Here is a 26,215-nt window from a genome sequence, read left to right on the forward strand (position 1 = left end):
CACTGAAAGAAAGACATTATTTTAAATTCAGAGCTGTTTAGTGTTTTTACAACAAAGTTCATTGCTTTTAGAAAAAGGCAACACTAATTTATTTTGTGTGATCTCCATAATAATAAACATGTTTATGAAATGTCATCCCATGTTTATGTTAAAATATGTTTCCAAAAAATTTTAGGCATAACAAAAGATTTTATATCTTTGATTTTGGTGGAAGGTTCTCTTAAAACTAGTTCATCAAAAACCCAGAAATTTAAAAAAGGGGGGGGAGGGGAGGGAGACTTTTGTCTAGATATCTGGGAGAAAAGAGATATTGCTTCTTATACTCACCACCCATCTCATCAATATTTTGTCAGAGAAAGAGCCCAGATTATTTAACACATTTCCAGGGTTGGCAAGAATACCATCAGCGCTATACATTGGAAATGCAAAGATATTTTCAGACATTATTCCCTTTAAAACAGGCAACATTTCTTGAAGGAAAAGTAACTGCTCTCTTGCCTTAAAAATTGGTACACTCAAATTTCTTATTTTGAATCCATAACCTTTTTGTTTTCAAAACTGGCAAAATCGTCTAAAGAAATTCAGGGTTAAGTTATGGCCAAGTTTGTAAGCCACCTAAGTATTATCAGCTTCAAAGCATCTCACATTACAAATGAGGGTTGTGTACCATGTAAAACAAAGTGAAGTCTTTTTTATTTATAATATCTATTAGAACATTACAGAAACATGCCACTTACAGTAATCTGCATGAAGGTTTGATGCCTGACACTGAAATGCAGTGGACCATCCTTATAGTCTTAAAACCTCTGGGATTTAACTGAGACTTTTCTGAATCATCCTGTAGAGCAGTAAAATATGCTTCCTATTAAATTATATACGATAGTACAAAAACAATGAAAAGGTTATAAATTTCTATTAAATTATATAGGACATTTCCATAAGGACAAATTCATTGCTGACCTGATCTTACTGAGTGTATTCATTGCATCTTTGAGTGCAATGGAAATGTGCTCCCTGCGAACACCAGGTCCCGCCTGTCCCCCCTGCATGTAAATGCATAACCATTGAAAAAAATCCAGCGGTTACACGTTTCCAAAAATAAATGTTTGCTAACATTCCTAATACATATAATCAGTCCTTATTTATTCTTCTTCTATTTTTTGCACCAGCATTCCTAGCTATCTTTGAGTCACCACTAACTTCCTGAGGAAACTACAGTGCATCGGTGATCTTCCTGAAAACACCATCCTGGCTACCTTGGATGCAGAAACTCTTTACATCAATATTCCATGCGAGGCTGTCAGCTCCACCACCAGGAGAGTGTTCCTATGTGACTGTACCATCACACACAACTATTTCTGTTTTGGGGACAATTTATACTTTCAAGTCAGTGGCATTGCTAGGAGTACCCGCATGGCCCCACAATATGCTAACATTTCTATGGATAACTTAGAACATTTCCTCAGCTCCCGTTTCCTAGCACTCCTCCTCTCTACTTATGCTACACTGATGACGTCTCCATCATATGGACCCATAGGAAGGAGGCAAGGAGGCCCTTGAAAAATTCCACCGGGATTTCAACAATTTCTACCCCGCTATCGACATTAGCCTGGACCAGTCCACACAAGAGATCCACGTCCTGGACACTACATTACAAATGAATGATGGTCACATACATATCTCCCTATGCCAGAAATGTACTGAGCTCAATTCTTACCTACATCCCTCTAGATTCCATCCTGGACAAATTACATGATCCATTACATAAGATCATAAGAACATAACACCCATACTGGGTCAGACCAATGGTCCATGCAGCCCAGTATCCTGTTTGCAGAAAGTGACAAAAACCAGATGCCCCAGAGAAAGGGAACACAATGTGATCCTTCCCCTGTCACCCACCTCCAGAGAAACAAAGGCTAGGGACACCATTCCTACTTATCCTGGCTAATAGCCATTGATGGACCCAACCTCCATGAATCTATCTAACTCTTTTGTTAACCCTGTTAAAGGTCTCAGCATTTACCACATCCTCTGGCAAGGAGTTCCACAGGTTGACTGTGTGCTGAGTGAAGAAAAACTTCCTTTTGTTTGTTTTAAACCTGCTACCTATTAATTTCATTTGGTGACCCCTAGTTCTTCTGTGGGAATAAATCAAAAACATTTCCTTATTCACTTTTTCTACACCAGTCATGATTTTATAGACCTCTATCATATCCCCCCTTGATTGCCTCTTTTCTAAGACGAAAAGTCCAAGTCCTTCTAATCTCTCTTCATATGGGACCCATTCCAAATCCCTAATAATTTCTGTTGCCCTTTTCTGAACCTTTTCCAATGCCAATATATCTTTTTTGAGATGAGGTGACCACATCTGTACGCAGTATTCAAGATGTGTGCACACCATGGTTTTATATAGAGGCATTAAGATATTTTCTGTCTTATTCTCTATCCCTTTTTTAATGACTCCTAACATTCTATTTGCTTTTTTGACTGTCATTGCACACTGAGTGGACGTCTTCAGAGAACTATCCACAATGACTCCAAGATCTCTCTCTTGAGTAGTTGTAGCTAAATTAATTGGATTATTTTTTCCAATATGCATTACTTTACATTTATCAACGTTAAATTTCATTTGCCATTTTGTTGCCCAATCACTTAGTTTGGTGAGATCTTTTTGAAGCTCTCCACAGTCTGCTTTGGTCTTATCTTGAGCACTTTGGTATCATCTGCAAATGTTGCCACCTCACTGTTTACCCCTTTCTCTAGATCATTTATAAATAAGATGAACAGGACTGGTCCCAGAAAAGACCCTTGGGGGACCCCACTAGTTACCCCTCTCCACTCGGAAAACTTACCATTTATTCCTACCCTTTGTTTCCTGTCTTTTAACCAGTTATCAATCTGTGAAAGGAACTTTCCTCTTATCCCATGACAACTTACTTTACTTAAGAGCCTTTGGTGAGGGACTTTGTGAAAGGGTTTCTGGAAATCTAAGTATACTATATCCACTGGATCCCCCTTGTCCACATGTTTGTTGACCCCTTCAAAGAACTCTAGCAGATTAATAAGGCATGATTTCCCTTTACAGAAACCATGTTGACTTTCCCCCAATAAATTATGTTCATGTATGTTTCTGACAATTTTATTCTTTACTATAGTTTCAACTAATTTGCTTGGTACTGATGTTAGACTTACTGGTCTGTAATTGCCAGGATCACTTCTAGAGCCCTTTTTAAATGTTGGCGTCATGTTAACTTTCTTCCAGTCATTAGGCACGGAAGCTGATTTAAAGGATAGGTTACAAACCAAAGTTAATAGTTCTGAAATTTCACATTTGAGTTCTTTCAGAACTCTTGGGTGAATGCCATATGGTTCCCGTGACTTGTTACTGTTAAGCATATCAATTTGTTCCAAAACCACCTCCTCCAACAACACCTCAATCTGGGATAATTCCTCAGATTTGCCACCTAAAAAGAATGGCTTAGGTTTGGGAATCTCCCAAATATCCTCAGCTGTGAAGACTGAAGCAAAGAATTACTTTAGCTTCTCTGCAATGACTTCATCATCTCTGAATGCTCCTTTAACATCTTGATCATCCAAGGGCCCCACCGATTGTTTAGCTGGCTTCCTGCTTCTGGTGTACTTAAAAAACATTTTATTACCACCTTTTGAGTTTCTGACTAGCTGTTCTTCAAACTCTTTTTGGCTTTTCTTATGATATTTTTACACTTAATTTGACAAAGTTTATGCTTCTATTTTCCCCACTAGGATTTGACTTCTACATTTAAAAATATGTCTTTTTATCTGTCTCTGCTTCCTTTACATGGTTAAGTCAAGTCATGGTGGCACTTTTTTGGTTCTTTTACCGTGTTTTTTAATTTGGGGTATACATTTAAGTTGGGCCTCTATTATGGTGTCTTTGAAAAGTTTCCATGCAGCTTGCAGAGATTTTACTTTTGTCTCTGTGCCTTTTAATTTATATTTAACTATCTTCCTCATTTTTGTGTAGTTCCCCTTTCTGAAATTAAATGCTATAGTGTTGGGCTGCTGAGGTGTTTTTCCCACTACAGGGATGTTAAATTTCATTACATTATAGTCACTATTTCCAAGTGGCCCAGTTATATTTATCTCTTGAACCAGATTCTGGGCTCCATTTAGGACTAAATCAAGAATAGCCTCTCCTCTCCCCTTGTGAGTTCCAGAACCAGCTGCTCCAAGAAGCACTGATTTAAGGTATCAAGAAACTATATCTGTTTCACATCCTGAGGTGATATGGGGACAATTGAAATCCCCCACTATTATTGATTTTTTTATTTTGATAGCTTCTCTAATCTTCCTTAGCATTTCATAGTCACTATCACTGTCCTGATCAGGTGGTTGATAATATATCACTACTGCTATCTTCTTATTAATGGAGTATGGAATTACTATCCATAGAGATTCTGTGGAACAGCCAAGCCTTAAGATACAACCAGATGTGCTCCAATCCCTCACACAGAAACAAACATCTACAGGATCTTTATCAAGCACCTTTATCAGTCAGAAGATCTTCTTCGAAGCTTCGGAAATGCCACACCCTCCCCAATAGGACATCCCCAAAACAGTGTCAGACTAGATGGTACAGTGAGAAAAGGGAACTTTGAGATGCTCTCTCCTGGTTCCCCAACTAGGCAAACGAAAGTATGGAAGTGGTAAGGGGAGAGGAGCACGAGACAGCGCGGACACAGGACAGGAAGGGCATGCTGGGGATTAGATTCTCCCTGTGAAAAGTTGGGAATACTAGGTAAAATTTCCTGTATCATTGATTAAAATATTTTATGCAAAAAGCAAATGAACAAACTAAACAAAAACAAAAAACGGAATCCTATCTGGGATTTCAGAATAATTTGACAGTGGAAAAATTATATCACAAAATGTGCACAAGACCCCAGAGTTGATCATACAGCTTTTGTCACCTTCACAAATCTAATAAACCTTTTAAAAAGTCAATCAGGATACGTTTTGAATGTGTACATAAAGCAAATTATATCCTTCTCCCTAGAACACTGGATTTCCACACTCACAAATGACAACCATGACCAGAGCACCCAACCCCTCTTTATGCTCCACAAACAATACCATACAAACCAGATGTTTGCTTTTATGTAATGTTTTGGCATCAAATTTGGTTGAGCAGTTTAAAATCCAGGACGTCAGGAAACAAACAAACTTGTTAACTGCCCCTCTGTCTGACACTGGCAGGCAATGGCCTAGTTCCTTATTAACTTCTGTAATTCTCCATATTGAGAGAATTGTCTCTTTCTACTTTGTTTCACATCAAAATGACCAATTTTATGAGGGAAAATTGGTTTCTTTGAGTTCAGTTATGTTGTTTCATGACAGTCTGGCAAATCAGTGAACCGTGGCAAACATATGCATGCAAGCACAAAGCCATTCAACTCACAACTTGCCTATGTATTAACAATCAGATTTGACTGTGGAAAAAAAAATGAGTTTTTTCAAACGTAAATCTTTCATGAACACCTGATGAACCAAGCAAGGTTTGCATAGTGCCAACAGCCTGATCCAAAGTTCACTGAAATCAATGCAAAGCCTCTCACTGACTTCATTGGGCTTTGGATCAGGCACCAAAGAAATCAATCATGACATCCACATGTGTTTCTCATCTGACAGTACACACAGCACTACATTCTAGACCACTGAGCCAGAGAGATTTCATACATTTTGATTCAGTTCTTTTATGTGGAGTATTTTACCTCATAACCGGCACAATATGGTCGTATGCTAGCACCCTCAACTCCCATCTACTTTAGTGAGCATTGAGGGCACTCAGCCCTGTGGAGGAAATGGCCCAATTTTAGCGGGTGGGGGAGCACTCTAAATGATTGCTCTACTGAAAAAAAGGGGGGGGGGGATATGGGTTATATATAACAGGAATCAGAAGGTTTCCCTTATTTTCTCATCACACATTTCCAAGTTTTTCCCAGAGACATGTGTCATTAGTAGAGCCCTGCACAGATACAAAATTTGGATCTGCATGCGCATCTATATCCATAAAAATGCGCCAGGGATATCCGCATCTACATTTGTGAATTCCCATGGATATAAAGCTGATATCCGTGGATTTGCATAGTTCTACACATTAGATGTAAGGAGAGAAACATGCCAGGAATGCTCCTTTAAATTAATGCATGTTCCTCAAGGCACTGAAGGGGTTAAATATTTAATTTAATAAGCTAAAAGCCAAGTTCAACATTTGTTGTAAAAGGGATAGGAATAACAGTAATAATGTTAATTTACATAGAAAAGTGGTAAAGAAGGGTCCTACGTAGTGTAAAACTCTCAGCCATCATCTGAAAGAAATTAACAAAAGCCTCCCTGTACGTGTGGAAGAGATCCTAAAACTCAAGAAAGAAACTTGGCAAAATGATGAGACATCTGTTTTCTCTTGCTCTGGATAGGGTCACAGCTAACAGATAGCTATTCAGAAACATGTGACTTGGCAGTGTTGGCAGCATGGAAGATCATCTGGCTGATACAGAAGGGATTAAAAAGCTTGTTTGCCTTTTCACAGAAACTCTTCAAGTTTACAACTGGCCCCAAATATCAGTTGTAGCCTCAGCTTGAAGACAGTTTGTCCAGTGATTGTAAGAAGAAAGTAAAAACAGCATTATTTTTCACTTGTTAACTAGCATTCTAAACAAATATGGTATATTTTAATTATCTACCTATCTAAATTTGTTTTCACAAAGCACAGCTGTAGTGTAAGTGACTAGAAAAAAAACTAGTTTAAAAGGCAGTCTTTAGCTACAACAGTCATGTTTGCAATTAGACCATCAATCTAATCATATGCTTCTTGTCTTCCTTGGCACTCTTGCTTTCTCCTTAAATCTACTGCTAAGGAACATGCAGGGGAACACAGAGTGGAGCCTGTAGAATTCTGTAACAATGCCCATTGGCACACTCATCTTCAACACAGACCTACATCCCACCACAGAGGTTGCAGCACAGGCTGACATGTAATTTCCCTGGGCTGGAACTCTGAATTGAAGTCAAGTAACTGCTTAACTGGTTCCATTTTATGCAAATTAGGTTTTAACCCTGGGGCTCTTGAAATGGTGGTCATTCAGTCCTTAGGTGGGCAAAGATTAGACCTCCATTGATCTACAGTATAAAAAACTTTTAATCAACTTTCTTGCAAATATTCCTTACAAGTTCCCTGTGTTTTCTATTACAGCTAATTAGATTTCTCCAGTGTGAAAGCTAACAAAAAATGATTAATTTTCTTAAACTAATCTATCATTATATTATGGGTTTTTATTGTACTGTCTACAGAAAAGCGTCAATAAAATACTTCAATTTAAATATTTTTAAACTGAAAAGTATTCAATGTCCATAAATGTCCCTGAGAAATTTTTTCTAGAACTTGCTTCTATTTACACGTCACCTGTTTTAGGCATTCAGGAGTAATTATGCAGCAGAGTCTATTTGCAAAATAAAACAGCAATATTCGTCAACATATTTTTACTACCCTAACTAGTTAGATTTAGTGCAGCAGTTACCATGGTAACCCAAAATAATTTACTTCCCTTTCTCTGCAGGAATGCAAATGGATTTGTTGTCCAGCAAGCTGACACTGTGAAGACCAGTACAAAAACTCCCATACATTTTCAAAAGTCATATAAGTTAGCCAATTCCCACAATTGTTCACTCAAACCATGTTCTTTGGCAGTGACCTAATGTCCACCCTACAGCATTATGTTTAACAGAGATAAAAAATCTTTAACCTTGAACTTCTCTTACAGAGACGGTAACAGGTGGCAAATAAAGCCTTTTTAGATACAAGTAGGGATAATACTGTGCAAGTCAGATTTTATGTAATGGTGACAATGCATCTCTCTCAAATAAATTTAAAAAATAAAATGTCAACTAAAAGTGAATGAAATGGTTGTGCAACACTTTAAAGAATGCTTTAAAGAAATGGTTGTGCAACACTTCTGGCCAGAGAGGCAGATAGTGCTGCCAGCATGTGGTGAGTGTTTCATGGCTCTGTCTTTTTAATTGCTAGTAAAAGAATATAAAGAATACTACTGGCCAGCGTGTGTGCACAGATCATTCTGGGGAGAGATAGTGGCCTAATATTAGCTCATTCCATTGTCATGTGGGAGATGTTTGGTCTTTTGCTTTCTGAGCCAGCAGAACTTGGCAGAACACGGAAATGATACACTCAAGGATAGAGAGAGAATCAGGGACTGGGTGGGGTGAAAAACGTGCTTTGCATTGCTATCATAGGCATCTCTACTAGACAATTTGGGTGGGAAACAATGTTCTTTAGGGGCCTGGTTCCTTCTCGGCCTGGAGGATGCTGAGAAGGCTGAGATTGCTTTAGCTGGAGATTTGAGGCTACGTTCTGTAAGACAGAGGCATTCCCCAGTTGTCATGCAGCAAGAAAAATATGGGAAGGTTTAAAAGGGAGGAAAATATGACAATCTGAAACTTGAAGTCTTGATTCCTAGGAAGGTGCTGCTGTGGGGAAAGTATAAAGACAACAGGGCTACGTCTACACTGGCCCCTTTTCCGGAAGGGGCATGTAAATTTCACTAGTCGTCGTAGGGAAATCCGCAGGGGATTTAAATATCCCCCGCGGCATTTAAATAAAAATGTCCGCCGCTTTTTTCCGGCTTTTAAAAAAGCCGGAAAAGAGCGTCTAGACTGGCCCCGATCCTCCGGAAAAAGTGCCCTTTTCCGGAGGCTCTTACTCCTACTTCAAAGTAAGAATAAGAGCCTCCGGAAAAGGGCACTTTTTCCGGAGGATCGGGGCCAGTCTAGACGCTCTTTTCCGGCTTTTTTAAAAGCCGGAAAAAAGCGGCGGACATTTTTATTTAAATGCCGCGGGGGATATTTAAATCCCCCGCGGATTTCCCTACGACGACTAGTGAAATTTACATGCCCCTTCCGGAAAAGGGGCCAGTGTAGACGTAGCCCAGCAGTTGATGGGAATTGGGCAAATCTCCAAATGGATTATCAGTAGGGACGTAAGCGACTAGTCAGCTATCTGATAAGTGAAAGCTTATCGGATAGTTGCGTAGTCCCTTCCCCCCCTCCAACTTGCTGCCTCCATCAGAGACAGCAAAGAGGTGTGGGGAGACCAGGAGCTGATGCTGGGGGGCAGACGGATTAAAAGCCAGTTTCCTGCAGCACTGTCTCTGCAGAGGGTGTGAGCTGGGAATCAGCTGATTCCGGGCTCTCACTCAGTCCCAGACCTTATGCCTCTGCTTTTTAAATGTATTAAGAGCCTGCTGGTTCTTAATACATTTAAAAGGCTAAAGTTCAGCATGTGTGGGGGACCCAGTACGAACCAGGACAGCTGATTCCTGGCTTGCACTGGTTCCCCCTGCTGTGCACCAGCCTTTTAAATGTGTTTAAAAGGCTGGTGTGCAGTGGGGGGGATCCTGTGTGAGCCAGGAATCAGCTGTCCCAGCTCGCACTGGGTCCCTCCTGCTGCTCTTTAGCCTTTTAAAGGTATTAAAAGCCAACCGGATCTTAATACATTTAAAAGGCAGAGCTGCGGTGGGGGTTAGCTCCCAGGCCAGGAGCTAACCCCACTGAAGCTCCCCTGCTTATTGACTAATCGATGGGAAATCCATCCACTAGATTAACACCCCTAATTGGCAGTAGTTCCTTCATCCACAAAAATCAAATGCAACAATGAAAAGCCCATCTCTACTATTGGTTTAAGTTACATAAATCCTCTCAATTCATCTTTGAATCATAGAACACAAACTGGAAGGGACCTCAAAAGGCCTCGAATCCAGTCCCCTGCCCTCATGGCAGGATCAAGCACTGTTTAGATCATCCCTGATAGATGTCTATCTAACCTGCTGTTAAATATCTCCAGACATGGAGATTCCACAACCTCCTTAGGCAATTTATTCCAGTGTTTAACCACCCTAACAGTTAAGGAAAATTTTCCTAATGTCCAACCTAAAATGTGTTCTAAAACGCTTACTGAATATATTCAAATTTTATCCAATAAACACTCAACATACAGAATAATTATTACAAACAAACCACCATATTACCGAGGAAACCCGAACCATATAAAATATGTCACATTGTTATAGTAGCAACCTAGGTCAGATCGATAAGGGAGAAACCAAAATGCCATATGAAATATGTAGATAACTCTGCATTTGTTTAAAGGTCAACTAGCTACTGAGACTGAAAAAATGGAACGTGATCTCTCTGTTCTTTAAGGGTCTCATTCTCTCATTCAACTCAAGAGGAGCAGGACTGTGCCCTAATTGTTGATTATCCACTTCAACAAGTAGGATAAAAATGCCATCCCATCCCACAGTAAACTCCATTATTTATCATCTTTTTGTATTCCAATCAATGTGTACATACAGAGGAAGACAGTCACTGCTCTAGCCATCTCGTAATCTAAGAGTTAATGTCTTACTTGCTGATTTACTCTTTAGTCTAGCTGTACAAAGCTCACCCTACAGCAACAAAATAAATAAAAATTAAAAAGTTGACTTTTAAGACAAAATTAACTGAATCTGCTACACGATAAAGGCAGTAACCCTGTTACAGAAATTAATTAACCTGAATTTTTGCAGTTATATTTTATTGCAATTACCATACCAAATACAATATTGCTGAAGCAATCTTTATTATATCCCAGTTTATGCATCTTTCAGGTTATCTATCTCAGAATTATGCACGGCTAAATCCACTCTGCCAAGATTCAATCATATGATTTTAGGGAATATTAAGTATTTTAATCCTACTTCTCAAAAACTTTTTCCCACTGTCATTTCAAGTATGATTTATTAATTTCAAAATGGCATTTTTAACATTGCTTCTACAAAAGGCTTTTTTAAACACATTTTAGTGCGCTGAGGAGAGTCTGTGTATGTCAAAATCTGGCTTACCTCCATAGATTCCTGAACATTATGGCATTCACGCAGGACAAGAGGCATGCTTAAATGAGATCTTTATTCCTTGTCAGTCCATAGGAATGGAATATTGCTGAACAAATCTTAGACACAATTCATTGTCAATTCATGAGCATAGAGACATTTCTAAGTGCATCTTTGACAAAAGGCAAACCTTGCTGTGAAGATGTTGTACAGAGCTTTGAAAGAATACAAAGTAGTGGGTTTTTCAGAGCTATTAAGATCTATTCTATTAATCTGATTTAGGAAGCTACAGCAGAGCACAATGATTAAATCTGAAATAGTACATGGGCGATTTTTATTTTATATATTCAGGGTCTTGTCTACATACTCCAAGAACATGTACAATTAGGTAATTACCTGTGTTTCAAAAAGAATATAAAATAATTGGAAATTGGACTGTCCCTTTTTGATAGTCAATTCATTTATCAAAGACTAATAATATCCTCTGTACTATGAGTATTTATATGCCTGCCAAGCACCTTGTCTTCCTGCCTCAAGAACCTGTGATGAGATCCAGACCTTGCAATATGTCCTGAATGTCATCAGACTCTAGTTCCTCAGAGAAAGTGAGGAAGGTGAGAATTAGGGATCTTAGATATTGATTAATTAATAATTAATAATTAATAATTGGGTAACTGCATCAAATATTAGTGGTTACACAATTATTCGATGGTGCCTGGAGGCGGGGCCGGCAGCTAGCATGCTCCTGGCTCCACTCCCGCAGAGCTCCCTGCCACCACAAGCTACTGCCTCTGGTCCCCCTCCCACCAGATCCACTTCCAAAACACAAAACTCAGTCTGATTCTGAATATATACAGAATAGGTTGATAGCTCATCAGGTCAAATATTTAACATCATCACTGGAAATAAACAACTTGATTTAATGACACTGTTCACAACTTGAAGCAGTTCTACCAACTGGAACCTGAAAATGCTGTAGTGAAAACAAATCATTTTTTACTTCACATCCTGCAGAGTTACAGTATGAGATTGCAGAAGTGCTGTCACAGTCAGAATTGGAACATATCTTCCAGCAGCGGGGGCTGACAGACTTGCTGGGCCCCTGGACATGGTGGCAGTGTTGGGTCTGGCTCAGTGTTCCTGGAAGAGGCAGAGCCTCGGGCAGAAGGGGTGAGGCTGGAGCAGCCCACCCTCAGACACGCCCAGAGTGCTCTGGCAGCAATTTAAAGGGTCTGGGGGGCTCCAGTCACCATTGCTGTTGCAGTAGTGGTAGCAACTGGGAGCCCCAGACCCTTTTGACTTGCCAGTCCCTGCGGGAGTTGCCCCCTTTAACTCTCCCTACTCTCATTGATGGGCCTGTTTCCATTATTTAAGACTTCTTTTCTAGTGCTTCATCTGCTGCAGGCCCTCAGAGTACCAGAATGACTGTGAGCTAGATGAGGATGTTTAGAAACCACATTATTGATTGCTGGGAACATAAAAGAAGGCTGTCTTATATCAATGACAGGCGAGTCAATCAGTTGATCAGTATTCCTCCCTAAGCTCATTTGAAACTGCACTGGTTGCATCAGTCAGCGTGAGGTCATGGAAAAATACACCCTAGCCTTTTCAGATGACAAGGCTCTAAACTACATTATGGGCGAAATGACCCACACAATTTAACTGTAACAAAAGCCATTTTTAGAGCACGAGGCAGCCTGCAAAAGTTAAAAAAAAAGAGTAAAGAGTAAAAAAAAACTATATATATATAGTTTGCTGAATATTAAAAGAGATTGATTTTGTACATCTTGGCCAAAATTATTTTAAAATGATGAGTGACTTTGAATATCTTAATTTTCAGGCATCCAAGATGAGACATCTTAAATGGGCCTGATTTTCAGAAAGCTGATGTTCAGCACTTTTTGGAAAAGCAGGCCTCCTTAAGACATTACAGACCAGGTATTCAAAATACTGAGGCGCTTAGAATCACTGGCCCCACTGGAAAATCTTGGGCTTGGTTCACATCTTGAAAAGAAACAAAAATTTCTCTTGCATCAAAAACCGGTATACCAATTTTCAGTCCAAAGCAACCTTGTATGGATGAAGGCCACTTAATTTATGCACTCAAGTTTGAATATTTTGCTCCATGTGTACGAGTGATTCAGAAATTCAGAACAGAATTTTTATGTAGATTCAGTTTTGACATTAATGCTCACATAAAAGAGTATTAGCATATGTCATTATTATTCAAAATCTGCTCTTGTTTGCTATCAGGTAAGGTAGTCATATATATATATATATTTCAAAATGATTATCTCAAATTAGAATGCTGGTCTTGCTCTGAAGGTTGAATTGGTTATCAAAAATATATTATTTATTAAAACAAGAACATTCATCATTATGTTAACATACCATATCTTAAAAATATTTAAAACATTAAATGACCACCAATGAAAACACACAAAGATATTTCACACCTCGCTATAAGCATGTATTCATATGTGCCTATCTATGGTGAAATATGCATTAAGCATTAAACATTTGGTTTCTGTTTTGCTGATCTGAAGCCTGTCCAAACACATCTCATGATGTTAGCTTAACTGTTCTCCTTAGCTGAGAAGTAAATACCTCAACTGAAAAACAAAAATCTGAGCACAGAACCCATGGATAGTTCCTAAAGCTTTCTAGATCTGTTAGCATACTGTAATATGTTTTAAAACTCTGAGATTATTTAAACACTTCAATATTTTGTCTAGCTAGAATTCCACTTCAGAATTACTGGTTTTACAAACTACTAAAAACTATTTGTATTGCCAAAATATGCACCTTATTTTTAAATTTGTGTTTATCGTTATGGCATTCTACCATTAACAAGGTATTTCACAGAATGATTATTCATGTATTACCCACCCAAATTTAAGGCTTTCTAGATTTACAAAACTCTTCATCCATTAAAAAGTGAAGAAAAACCATCTATTTAACAGCGATAGAAATGTTGCCATGTTAGTCCTGTATTTTGTTTCAGCTACACCAGACTATGTAGCACTTATTTGTCCTTTTCATATGTGTTCCTTTTTTAAATTGTATCCTTTGGTATATATGGTTGTGACTATTTTCTTCCACTATTTGATCTGAGGAAGTGGGTCTGGCCCACGAAAGCTCATCATCTAATAAACCATCTTGTTAGTCTTTAAAGTGCTACATAGTCCTGTATTTTGGTTCATCTACTTAACAGGAACTGTTAACAGAAAAACTGATGCTTAGGCAGACACTAGAGCTGTTCAGAGAAAGATCATTCAGTTTTGTAGACGATAATATTTTGGAATGAGAAGCCAAAATTTTGAAATTCTTTATAAAAAGATAATATAGATTGCTGGCTCTTAGTCTGACTGCTAGGATGCTCTGAGGGCTCATCTAGACTACGCTAAAGTGTCGAAAGAGAATATGCAAATTCCATGTGAATTTGCATATCTTCTTCCAATCTCACTTTTGAAAGCAGAGCTTTCGAAAGTGAAAGTAGTTAGGATGCGGCTTTTTTCAGCAACCCTCCCCCTTTTTTGAAAAGCCGTTCTTCATCAAAAAATGAGGTTTACGCGGATTTTCGAAAGTGAGATTGGAAGAAGATATGCAAATTCCATGGAATTTGCATATCCCTTTTTGACACTTTAGCATAGACTAGATGAGCCCTGAGACAGCGCACTTTGGAAATTCTGGCGTCCCTAGTTGTGGTACGTCCACTTAGTGGGGTGTTCCCGAGCCACAAACTTGTCTGAGTCCCACTCTTGTCAGAATTTTAGTGAAACCAATCTGTCTCCAAGGAACATTTTGATTTTGCCAAATCTGACAAAACACTATTTTGTTGGAATTCCTCCAATTACCATGATCAGACAACTTCATACAAGAATACCTTGATAAATATTTTGGTACTTTCAATGATCTATGTGCACCTTCAATCTTATAAACTTCTGAAAATCCCCGATTTAGATTTTATTTCAGTTAAAATAAAATGTACTACAAACCCCACAGAAATAATTCCAGTATGGCTATTGAAAATTCACCCCCAAAATTTAGAGTCTGTTTTCCAATCATTACCAAGGATCACTGTCACTAGATACTTTAGGAACAGTCTTGGGTTCTCTGGTAACTAGAACTTTGATTTTTCTCCTTCTGTTTCAACTAGAAAATTGTAATCGTGCATGTTAGCTGTAGATTTAGCTAGTTATACAAAGTGGAATTCTTCAATGTGCTCTTCTTCAAGATCCCAGTAATGACCATCTGAAAGTTTCAGCTAGTAAAGTACAGAGCAGATTGCTTACTCGGTGCTCTACATACATAGCACCTAATATCTGTGTTCTACAAACTACATTAACTGCTAATCTGTTTCCAGCTACAATTTGAGATGTTGATTTGAACCCATGAAGCCTTTATTTCACTTTAGGGCCTATTCTTTCTTCTACTGAAATCAATGACAAAAATCCCATATCAGTTCAGCAAAAGGGAATGAAGTCCTTAAAGACTCCACCTTTCCTTACACCTTTCAGAGGCTGAGTTCTAGCTAATCATTCCCATTTTTTAATTCTGTGGTATGGTGGGAATTAGAGACACAGCATCCTCAGTAGTGAGCCTTGAGCTTGTGTTGCCAATGATCTGAAAAAGAACAGGTTTGTTCACTTTCAGGTTACTCTACAAGAATTTACAGAGAAAAACTTACCTTTGCCATCTGAGCTTGGACTCCACTAGCCTTCAGAGCAGAAACAGCTTTCTGAGCAGCTGCTGGGCTATCAAAATCTACAAAACCGTAACCTGAAATTTAAAACGTATTTTACTTAAAAGCAAAAGCAAACAACCATTTTATAATCAAACAGTGCGAAAGCTACCAATGTGTCTTTTTTAAAATAAAATTTTGTGTGGTGGAAGGGGACAATTTTACAGCCTTGAAAGTTGAAGATCTTCATTTAATCACAAAACAACAGCAGGCGGGAAAGCTGCCCAACACTGTCTTACCAATGTCCTTCAAACATGAGTTGGAAGGTCTATTTCTAGCAATAGGAAGATGGGTCAGTTTTCATGCTCATTCATTTGTGGCTTATGCCAAAGTGTCTGACTATTCTAGTGCATTGTGTGATCTTGATATTTGTCCACTAGGAATTTATCTGAGATCATAGAGGTTACTGAATAGCAATCTCATGTTAACTTACAAAGTCATAACAATGGCCATTTGGGTTGGAAAAAGGTCAGTCTAGCCAAGTATCCAGTCTTCTGACTGTGGCCAATACCAGGGGCCCCAAAGGGAATGAAGAGAATATGTAATCATCAAGTGATCCATTCTCTGTCACCTATTCCCACTTTCTGGCAAACAGAGGCTAGGGACTCCATCCCTGAGCATCCTGATCAATCCTTCATGAACATATCTAGTTTTTTTTTAACCCTTGTAAAAACATTTGGTCATTAAAATCTTCTTCCAGATTTTAACAAGTGACATGTAAGTGAAATCCTACATACCCTATTGCCAATGGTGTGCTATCAAATTCAAATTTCTGATAAATGTATAAGCTGAAGTTATTCCACCATGTGTACACAAGAGAGAGTGGTTTATTTAATTATATATGATACGTGAAATCTTGGACATCAGTGAAGTCAACGGTTACTTTGCACGCACTTCATTGGGACCAAGATTTCACCCATTGTTTCCAAAGTGCTTCCACTGCAGCAACACATAAGATAATATCGATAGCAGATTGTTTATTTTCAAATACGATAAACTGAATAAATAACCATTTTTAATTTTAAACATTTCTTCTAATTATTCTGAGAAGTACAAGGAGTGTAAGGAATAGGTTATTAAGAGGGAATCTACCAATAGACTCCAGTGGAATTGGAGGAAAAACAAATATAGCTTTTTATCAGGAAGTAAGCTTACAGGTTACAGTTTTCTAAGGTAGTGTTACCAAATAATTTCAAAAAAATACCCGACACTTGATCTCAAATGGAGGGGGTGGGGACCAGCCAGGAGGGGAGCAGAGCTGGCCAGGGAAGACTGCGGGGGAAGGGAGCTGGCTGGCGGGAAGCAGGGCTGGCCAGGAGGGGGGCTGGCTGGGGGAGATTGGGAGAAGGAACCGGCCAGCGGGAAGCAGGGCTGGCTAGGAGGGGGTTGGGGGAGCAGGGTTGGCCAGGAGAGAGGTGTGGGAGGGAACCAGCTGCAGAGAGTGGGGCTGGCTGGGAAGGGGATGGGGGGAGCAGGGCTGGCTGGGGGGGGGGGGGGGGAAGAGGGGCGGAAACCAGCCGGCAGAGAGTGGGGCTGGCCTACGCGCATGCAGATCCTGGCTTGCTGCCCATCCCGCGCATGGTCCCAACGGGGCTTACGGGCAAGTGCAGTTCCGGGGATTCCATCCCACCCTGCCTCCCTCCTCTCTACTGTGTAGCTGCGTACTGTCTGGCTGGTAAACACACTCACGCAGTGTGAGTGTGTCTACCAGCCAGGCAGTATGCAATTACGTATTGATACTCATGATAATAATAAAACTAACTTAATTAGAAAATACCCAATTTGTTTCCCGGACAGAAAGCTCAAATACCAGACTGTCTGGCTCAAAACTGGACACTTGGCAACCCTATTCAAAGGTAAGAAGGCATTTGGTACCATTACCTAGTTAAGCAACCCACTGTCTATAGGACCCCCTGAAAAAAAATCACTCAATCTCTTGGTGCCTCTGAAATTCTCACCCAAAATAAGCAGCTTGGCAATCTTTGACTGAAGTCTAATTTGATAATAAATAAAATCTTAGAGCAGTAGAAAGTAGGCCAGTGATCTCCAGAAGAAAGTGGGCCTATTTTCTCTTAGTACTGAAGCAAATTATGAAATGGATAATTATGGGACGCTTGGCTGTTGGAAACACCACATTTTAGATACAATGGAAAACTGATCCATTGGCTGCTTGTTGTTATTGAAAAATCCCACATCACTTTTGGAAAAAATTAAGTTATTAAAATTAACTTATAAATAAAATAAAATAAATTAATGGAGATTGCCTATCTCCTAGAACTGGAAGGGACCTTGAAAGATCATTGAGGCCAGTCCCCTGCCTTCACAGCAGGACCAAGTGCAATCCCTGACAAATTTTTGTCCCAAATTCCTAAATGGCCTCTGCAAGGATTGAACTCACAACCCTAGGTTCAGCAGGCCAGTGCTCAAACCACTGAGCTCTCTCTCCCCCAACTTCAAATTATAAATATATAAAGTTTAAAATACAATTAAATATACCATAAAGATTCTGTAGAGAGAAACTATATGCCAAAGCATAACTTCAAGGAAGGAATATTGCCATTAAAAGGACACTCATCAGCTCTAAATCTGGACACTTAAAAGGACACTGAAGTAATTTCATGCAAAAGTCTTTGCAGATTGAAGCCATGAATGGTACTAGCAAGCTGACTTCTATACATCTTTTCAGAACTTGTGTGGGTGTAACAATTAAATAAGTACTGCCAAATGCATTCATACACTGAAAATACGGTAATTGTCCCTGGTAAGTACAGATTTCAAATCACCAGTGTCCCTTTGACTGATCCTGTGTTTAGAATGCACTCTACACCATTGCCCTCACATGCCCCATCAAAAGCTGGAACTCTATTAATGACCAATTTTCCTCTCCTGCTCCCTGCTTGTCAACTCTGTACTCATTCATGGGACCAGTGTTAACACTGCTAAGTCAGCCGACTCCATTCTTTCCTTTGCTTATAAATTATCCTCGTTATTGTAAGCAAGAATGTCTGAAACATGATATGTCAGAATCTGTTGCTAGACTTCTACCCACCACTTGTGTTGGTGGGGGATGAGCTCATAATAATTATATGAAATGTTGAAGGTCAGTGCACTAAATTAACATATCCAGTGTATCTAAAAGTAGTTTATTTTTAATTCCAGCTATAATTATGTTCATAAAAACAAATCCTTTCTTTTCCAGCAATATATTCAACAAGCATAGAACAAAAACAATTAGGGTGTTAGAACATGTAATTAAGTACTGCTTAAAACTACTCTGCTTTAATTAATAGAGCCAATTTGCACAATGTGTAATGTTTCCAGAAACTTAGTACAGTCGAATGGTCTTTTGTAAGGCACTTTAATAGCCCTAGACAAGGAAGGGAAAAGCTGTTTTCTAAGGACTGTGTTCTCCTTTTTAAAGCAGAGGCTAAATGCCAGCCAGTGCTGTGCCTGTTAACTTCACTGGAGTCATCTGACGTTTTGGCATACTGCTTGGGCATGGTTTATTTACCACTTACACTGGGGACAAACATAACAAATATACAGACATTGGGCAAGACTAAACTTTGGTTAGGAATAAGAATGTATTTGTAATTTATTAGTGCTTTTTTTTGTTAAAAAAAAGTGCCGGCACTAGGGTTGCAATGGTTTAAAAAAAAAAAAAAAATTGTTGACCAAAAGAAAAAAAAAAGAAAAAAAAACCAAACACACAAGGTCGGACTTCCGTCGGGTCAGCTGGAAGCTGTGCTGGGGGAAAACAGTGAGTGCCCCCCAAAAAGGGCGACAGTACACCGTACCGGTGCTTACTGGGCACAAAAAAAGCACTTTATATAACGTACACAGACACACAAAGTGATTTTTAAACCACAGGCCAATTTTAAAATCATTTGAAAACAAGTAAGTGAATATAATTTAAATACAAACATACCTTTGCATTTGTTTGTTGTCTTATCCAAAATAGCCTTTGTGGATACAATTTTCCCATATCTAAAATTTTTTAAAAAAAGGAAGTAAAAATTATACTTGTGACATCCTGTTACAACAGAGACCAAGATCATGTAATTTTATCATTACAACTTCTATTAATTTTTATTTTATAATGTAACAAAATATAATAATATATTGATAGAAACAGAAAACAATTATCGAAAAAAGAAACTTTAAACTTTATTCTTTGATTTGTTAGATTTATATATGAAGCTTTCCCCGTTAATTTTCTATAGCTATATAAAAATGACAAGTACTATGTTAAAGATGATTAATTTAAATAAAACTTAGATTTTATTTTCATCTACACGTCTGAAAGCACTTTTAAAAGGTGGGCATACATTATTATTCCTATGTTACATATGGGATAACACACACAAATTTGGGAAAAAGTATGTGTGTATGGTTTTAAACAAATAAATACACAAACATGCAAACACAGACACAGAAAACAAAACCACATGATAGCCAACACATGTTAAAATCCTGGAGAGGTTGTTTTAACAAGTGTTAGATGTTTGAGATAAATTCTGGACTCCCCCAGATAATGGATTAGTACCCATATGTTAAAACTAGAAGCTTCCCTGACTTCACTAGGATTCTAAAACATATTCGCTGAACACTTTAAAACTAAAAATAATCACAAACCCTTTTTGCCCTAACACTGAAAAGCCCAAAAAGAAATGAAAGCCTCAACATTGCAAAGTGCTGAGTACTGCTAGTCAGGAATTTTCCACAGGAAAACTCACTTTCCACAGAAGCAAAACTTTCTACCAAAAACTTTTCATTTCCATCTGAAAATCATTTCAGTTCCATGGCTTTCCCATTTCTTGGCAGCCAGTCTAGTTCCACTGCCAGACAGGCAGCCGAGGGTAGGGTTGCCAGGTGTCCGGTTTTGAACCGGACCGTCCAGTAACTGAGCTTTCTGTTCAGGAAACAAATTGAGAAAATATAAATGTCCGGTATATTCTAAATAAGATGTCATGTAGATTGTGATGTAATGTCAAGTGTGTCCAGTATTTTTGTTGAAACCATCTGGCAATACTAGCCGAGGGAGTTTATTTTGTTTCTGAAATATCAAACTGTGATGTTGTGGGGATACTCTGCTTCTGAAACAAAATACTGTACTATGGAATTTCAATTACAGAGACAATTTTGTGTGGTAGTGGGGGGAGGGGGGGAAGAAGTTGGTTCAGATTCAGAAAGTAAAATTTTTTTTTCCCCCCTCACAGTACTTAGATTCTGTTTCCCAAGTCAGCTCTAGTGAGAAGTACTCAACCCCCACTGGTGCCAGTATTCAGGATCACCAGCTCAAGATCAGATGTCATTGAGAGTTAGTGCTAGAACTAGGAACAAAACGTGGGTCTTTTGACTCTCACTCAATGACAACTTCCTCTTTTTGCTTTCAAACTACATTTAATCCAAACAAAGTCTGTATATAAGGAGAAAGAATATGGAGCACAGCTTGTTCTTTACACAGAAAAATAATATCCTGTATTACATTAATGGCTAATGTGCAAGAACCAGAAATACTGAATTACACACATTGAAAAATGCTAAAATTCCTCACAAATATACATAAACCAACATATTAAAGAATGCAGGAGAGTGTGTGGTATAGGTTATGTAACCACAAAAAATAGGGAAGCATTTTCAAGTTGCCAGTTCCTTATGGAGCTCAGTAAGCAGTCAGATTCACAGTAAACCGTGAATGAGGTAACATGTTAGATCAAAGCAGCTACATAGTCTAAAAGCTATTTGCTGGAATGATACTGGAATATATGCAGATCTTCACATATTTACTATATTATATAAAGTTGAAATGAAACAACTGCAAGTTGTCACAGTTAAGGGCAACTGCCCTTGTATTCATGAAGTTTCACTGAAATGTTTCTGAGAGGCAGACTTGTACTCATCAATGAAGAAGCCAGATGGTCAAAGTCCTGGGGATCTATCTAACAGCCAGTGCCATTTGCACAGAGGCCCTGTACCTCCACCAGCATGATGTGTATCCTGGTTCTTGCATCCTAGACAACATAACCACTACAAATAACCAGCTGCCCAGGAAACCCACCAAGAAGTTTCAACAGCATGAAGCGGTGCTAGTTGCGGGAGATCTTGCCACCTTTCAAGTCATGGGGCCAGAACTCAAGAGCCATCACAGTATTTTGGTGGGGTCAAGCAGCAGAAGTAGCTCTCTCTCTTTTTAATTCCACATCTCCAAGCTAGAAAGTGAAGTTGTGGGCTTTCCTGCACTCATGGAAACATTTTGGTCTTTTATTTGTTTGAGTACATATGTATAATAATGTAAACAATAGGAACTGTTTCCTGAACATACAAGTGACTGAAGGAAGTGGAGAGATTCTGGCAGATTTTTAAAAGAGGCACAAGGAGGAAATAACAACCCAGCTTGATTCTCAGATCCAGGTTTAAGTTTGCAGAGTTCAAAGTTGTATAGTATGAAATCTCCACCATCTTTGTATTTATGAACTGAATATGAAAGTCACTGGATAGATGACAGACAGTAAACCCTACGCTGCCATTTTCACAGAGCAAAACTATCTTCAAAGTAGACCCATACATTATAAAAACCAGTGTTCAAAAATACAAGGAAAATCTCAAAACATTAAGAAAATGATCATAAATTGGTACATATTTTTCCAAGATGAATTTTTCTCCTTCCCAGTCAGGACTGATCTTTCATCTTTTGTGTTCTCTTCTCCTTCTAACTGATTCAACCTCACTTGCTTAATGTGTGGAACAGACATTATTAAGCTTTGTTTACTCAAGACCTTCTTTTAGAATGTGCTTTTTAAAAAATAGTATAGCAAAAAAGTACATCCGCACACTTTGTTTATTTCTGCTTAAGCTACTTCTCTTGGGAACCACTGATCTATATAGATCTGCAGTTTTTGAAATGGCCACCACACACTTTTTTGGGGGATGCTCCACTGTGGCATGCCTATTAGAACCCACTGGAAGTTTGGGATTTGGTGCCTAAGCAAGCCCTCATCATTCCCCTCCTGTCATCCTATTTATCATCTTTTTTTTTCTTTTTACAGATCATGACATTTTTGAGCTATTGTCAGGGACAGCATAGAGAAAATAGGGTTGAGGTTAATTCTGATCACCTTATGGGAGTATGTGTAGGTTCTTTTATTAATTTTTAATGAATTTTTCTGCAATGCTTTTTATCTCAAGAACAAAGCAAGTTTGCACAAGAAGTGCTATTTAGTAACCTAGAGCTGTTGACAATCACTCATCAGTTTCTAAAGAGAAAACAAGCAGGTATTCTTGGGCAAGCTGCCTGCTGGGAGATAAATACAGAAGAGGCCAGGACCAAGGCTGGTAGGAATACTTTGGTCAGAAGGGAGAGAGATGTGGGTCTCTAGAAAGAAAGGTAATGGCTGAGGATCTGGAAGCTGAGTGTAGTTGCCCTTGCTGAGTCATTGAGAGGTTAGATTTGGAGTGATCACTTTGCAAAACACATTCAAACACCGATGATGTATTTTCATCTTTTATCATTTAACACACAGTTTATTAGGAATTGATGTATTGGAGGAATTCCAATTAAGCTTCTTAGCCACATTTTTCATAATAAAAATGTTTATTGATTCAATGTAATATTGCAAATCTAAAACTAGTGGAACCATGGCAGAACATGCATGAAGTGTTGAACTGCTTCCATATCTTGACTGATTAGCTCATAAAAGTGTGTTAAGAGGAAGGAGAGCTCCAACTCATTCCACTCTCCTTTTTCTGTGGGTGGAGTGGTATGGGAAGGTTCTCCAATTTGGTGACTGAGAAAGGGCTCCCCTGTAATCAGCTGCAAGTATCCTATGTTCCCCACAGGGTGCAGGACATGGCTAGGTGGGGGACACTGTTCACGACCAGCACCACAATATGCTCTAAAAGAACTGCTTGCTTGCGAATCATTGCCACTACATGTCCCTTTGTGTGTCTTGGTACTCCCTTGAAAGCCTCAGTGGGAAATAGGTCACTGGAGGGATGATAGGAGTTACCATAGAGAACTTTCTGGGTGTCTGGCTGATGAGTCTTGCTCACATGCTCAGGGTTTAGCTGATCGCCATATTTGGGGTCGGGAAGGAATTTTCCTCCAGGCTAGATTGGTAGAGGCCCTGGAGGTTTTTCACCTTCCTCTGTAGCATGGGGTACAGATCACAGCTGGAGGATTCTCTGTATCTTGAGGTCTTCAAAGTATTTGAAGGCTTCAATATCTGAGATATAGGTGAGAGGATTATTCTAGGAGGGGTGGGTGAGATTTTGTGGCCTGCACTGTGCAGGGGGTCAGACTAGATGATCATAATGGTCCCTTCTGACCTTAAAGTCTATGAGTCTATGAGCCTCTGGACTCTGTGCCAAGATGCATTAACAAATTCAGCAAACATCTCCTGCCTTGTCTTCTTTTGCTTCACTTGAAAGATTTTTCAGGTGCTCAGCAACTAATAAGCCTGCTGTCCACAAAAAGCTGTGGCACTTCAGGTACTATAAGAACAGTCAAACAATACAAGCTGTCTGTCCAATAGTGGTCTCCATGCCAACAGTGATAAGTTTTGTCACCCCACATTTGGAATCCTACTGTCTTTCTTTTCCCAGGCTGGAGAGATGGAAAGTTGTTTTCCTGCCTCATTTTCCCTTTCTATAGGGCTCCTGTACCAATTAGGGATGGTAGACAGAGATTAATTGAATAACTGTAATTGCATCAAATTTTAGTGGTTACACAATTATTTGATATTCCCCTGGGAATGGGGCCGGCAGCCAGTGCACACCAGCCCTACTCCAGGGGAGCCTCTGGCCACCCTGTGCTGCTGCCTCTGTATCAGGGGCAGCACCATGGGGTGGCAGACGGAAGCTGGTCCCTGAGGAGATCTGGGTTTGAAGCAGCAAAGAGAGAGAGAGAGAGTGTGAGTGAGTGTGACTGACTCTGCGGAGCCGGTGCTTAGGGGAAGCGGGCTTACAGAGGCAGCAAGTGGGGGCAGTGCATGTTATCGATAAGCTTAACCAATAAGCCTAGGCTTACTGGTTAACCATGTAGTTGACTACACGTTGACATCCCTAGTACCAATGCAGGCTGGAGTGTTGGTGGCGAGCTGTAAGTGGGTGGAGGAGAGATAAGCTAGTAACCACATGTTCAATTCCATAGACTGTCCCTACACTGGAGGATGTTTCCTTGAGGCATGTCCCGAAGAGTCTTGTTCCTTGAGGTAATAAGATAACTGCGAAGATACACAATGCCACTACTTGCCCTCCGCTTTTGCAGAAGTGAAAAGGATACACCATGCCCCTTGGCTGCCCTGAGAAAGCGGCAAGTACCTTACAACATAAATCCACATGAAAATAAAGTCTAGTCTTTGCTGTAACTCTCTTTGGTAACTCCTGCAGATCAGCACTGCAAAAGAGACTTCTGCAGAAATGGGCTTGAATCCACAGTGTTAATTCTGAGACTCTCTTTTTATTTAAAAAAAAAAAAAAAGTCAGAAATGTGGTATCATTTCTATGCATTTTGAAATGTGCCAATAACCTAGCTTTAGCAATTTACCTTGCAGACTGTGAAGGCAGCTAAAATAGAGGGCAGTGATTAAACTGTGAGCCCAAGTACTTGTTCTATTGCTTTTTTTTTCTCCTGTGTCTATATTTGCTGTTACACTAAACATGCCTGCATTACAATGTGTTTTATTTTTAACCCCAACAGGGCCATCATCTTGAGCAGGGGTACAGCAGTCACCCAGAAAGATGAATTACATGGCATGCGAGGGTGGCATGTTTAGCCAATGGTTGTGGGACATATTTCCTTACAGAATGGGAAGGTAGCTGGAGGCCTGCTGCTGACCCTTGTATTACTGTAGCCCTGGCAGAGCACCTTTGCTTTGTAGCAGCACTCTTTCAATATCTTGGGGATACTTCGTCTCCTTCATTTGCTCTGACAGACATGACTAGATCCTGGCATTTCAGGGTTGCCAAGTGTCCAGTTTTCTACTGGACAGTCTGGTATTTGCACCCTCTGTCCGGTAGAAAAATTCAGAAAATACCATGTGCAATGTCTGGTATTTTCTGAATTTCTGGTTGGGCGCCAGACGGAAGCCTGGTGGGGGTGCGGCAGCGACTGGGAGGCTAGACTGCGATTGGCACTGGGAGCCCTTTGGTCATGTGCAAAAGCTGGGCAGGGTGGGACGGGGGCAGTGGCTGGGACTTCCAGCCACTCCTCCTGCCTGGCTTCTGCACACGACCAGCTTCCCAATCACAGCCCCGCTTCCCAGCTGCAAGCCTCTGGCTGCATGCAGAAGCTGGGCAAGGGGAGTGGCTCCCAGCCACTCCCCCGCCCCCTCCCGGCCTCTACTAGAGGGAGTGCCTGCTGGGGGCGCAGCCCGTTGAACTCCGGCTGCGGCCAGTGGCTGCATGCCCCTCCTCCCCCGCCAGGCCTGCTTCTTGTCCCCCTTCCTCCGGTTCCCCCTCCTCCTGTCCAGCCCTCTCGACCCCCGCTCCCTCCCCAGCTCTGCTTCCTGCTCTCCCCTTCCTCCTGACCAGCTCCGCGGCCCCC

General features: G+C 39.9%; 1 protein-coding gene across 3 annotated transcripts in view; it reads right to left on the reverse strand.

The window, feature by feature from the left end:
• The window catches only part of RBMS1 (RNA binding motif single stranded interacting protein 1), a 224,942-nt gene that overhangs the window by 53,543 nt on the left and 145,184 nt on the right, over positions 1-26,215 (reverse strand). For all 3 annotated transcript variants that reach the window (XM_006111647.2, XM_006111645.2, XM_006111646.2), the window contains exons 3-4: positions 19,598-19,656; positions 15,616-15,707 (exon numbers count right to left, since the gene is read on the reverse strand). In XM_006111647.2, the coding sequence (XP_006111709.1) occupies positions 15,616-15,707; positions 19,598-19,656 (151 nt within the window). The remainder of the gene's footprint in view (positions 1-15,615; positions 15,708-19,597; positions 19,657-26,215) is intronic.

This window comes from Pelodiscus sinensis, chromosome 7 (genome assembly GCF_049634645.1).
Source record: "Pelodiscus sinensis isolate JC-2024 chromosome 7, ASM4963464v1, whole genome shotgun sequence".
In the NCBI taxonomy this organism is placed as follows: Eukaryota; Metazoa; Chordata; order Testudines; family Trionychidae; genus Pelodiscus; species Pelodiscus sinensis.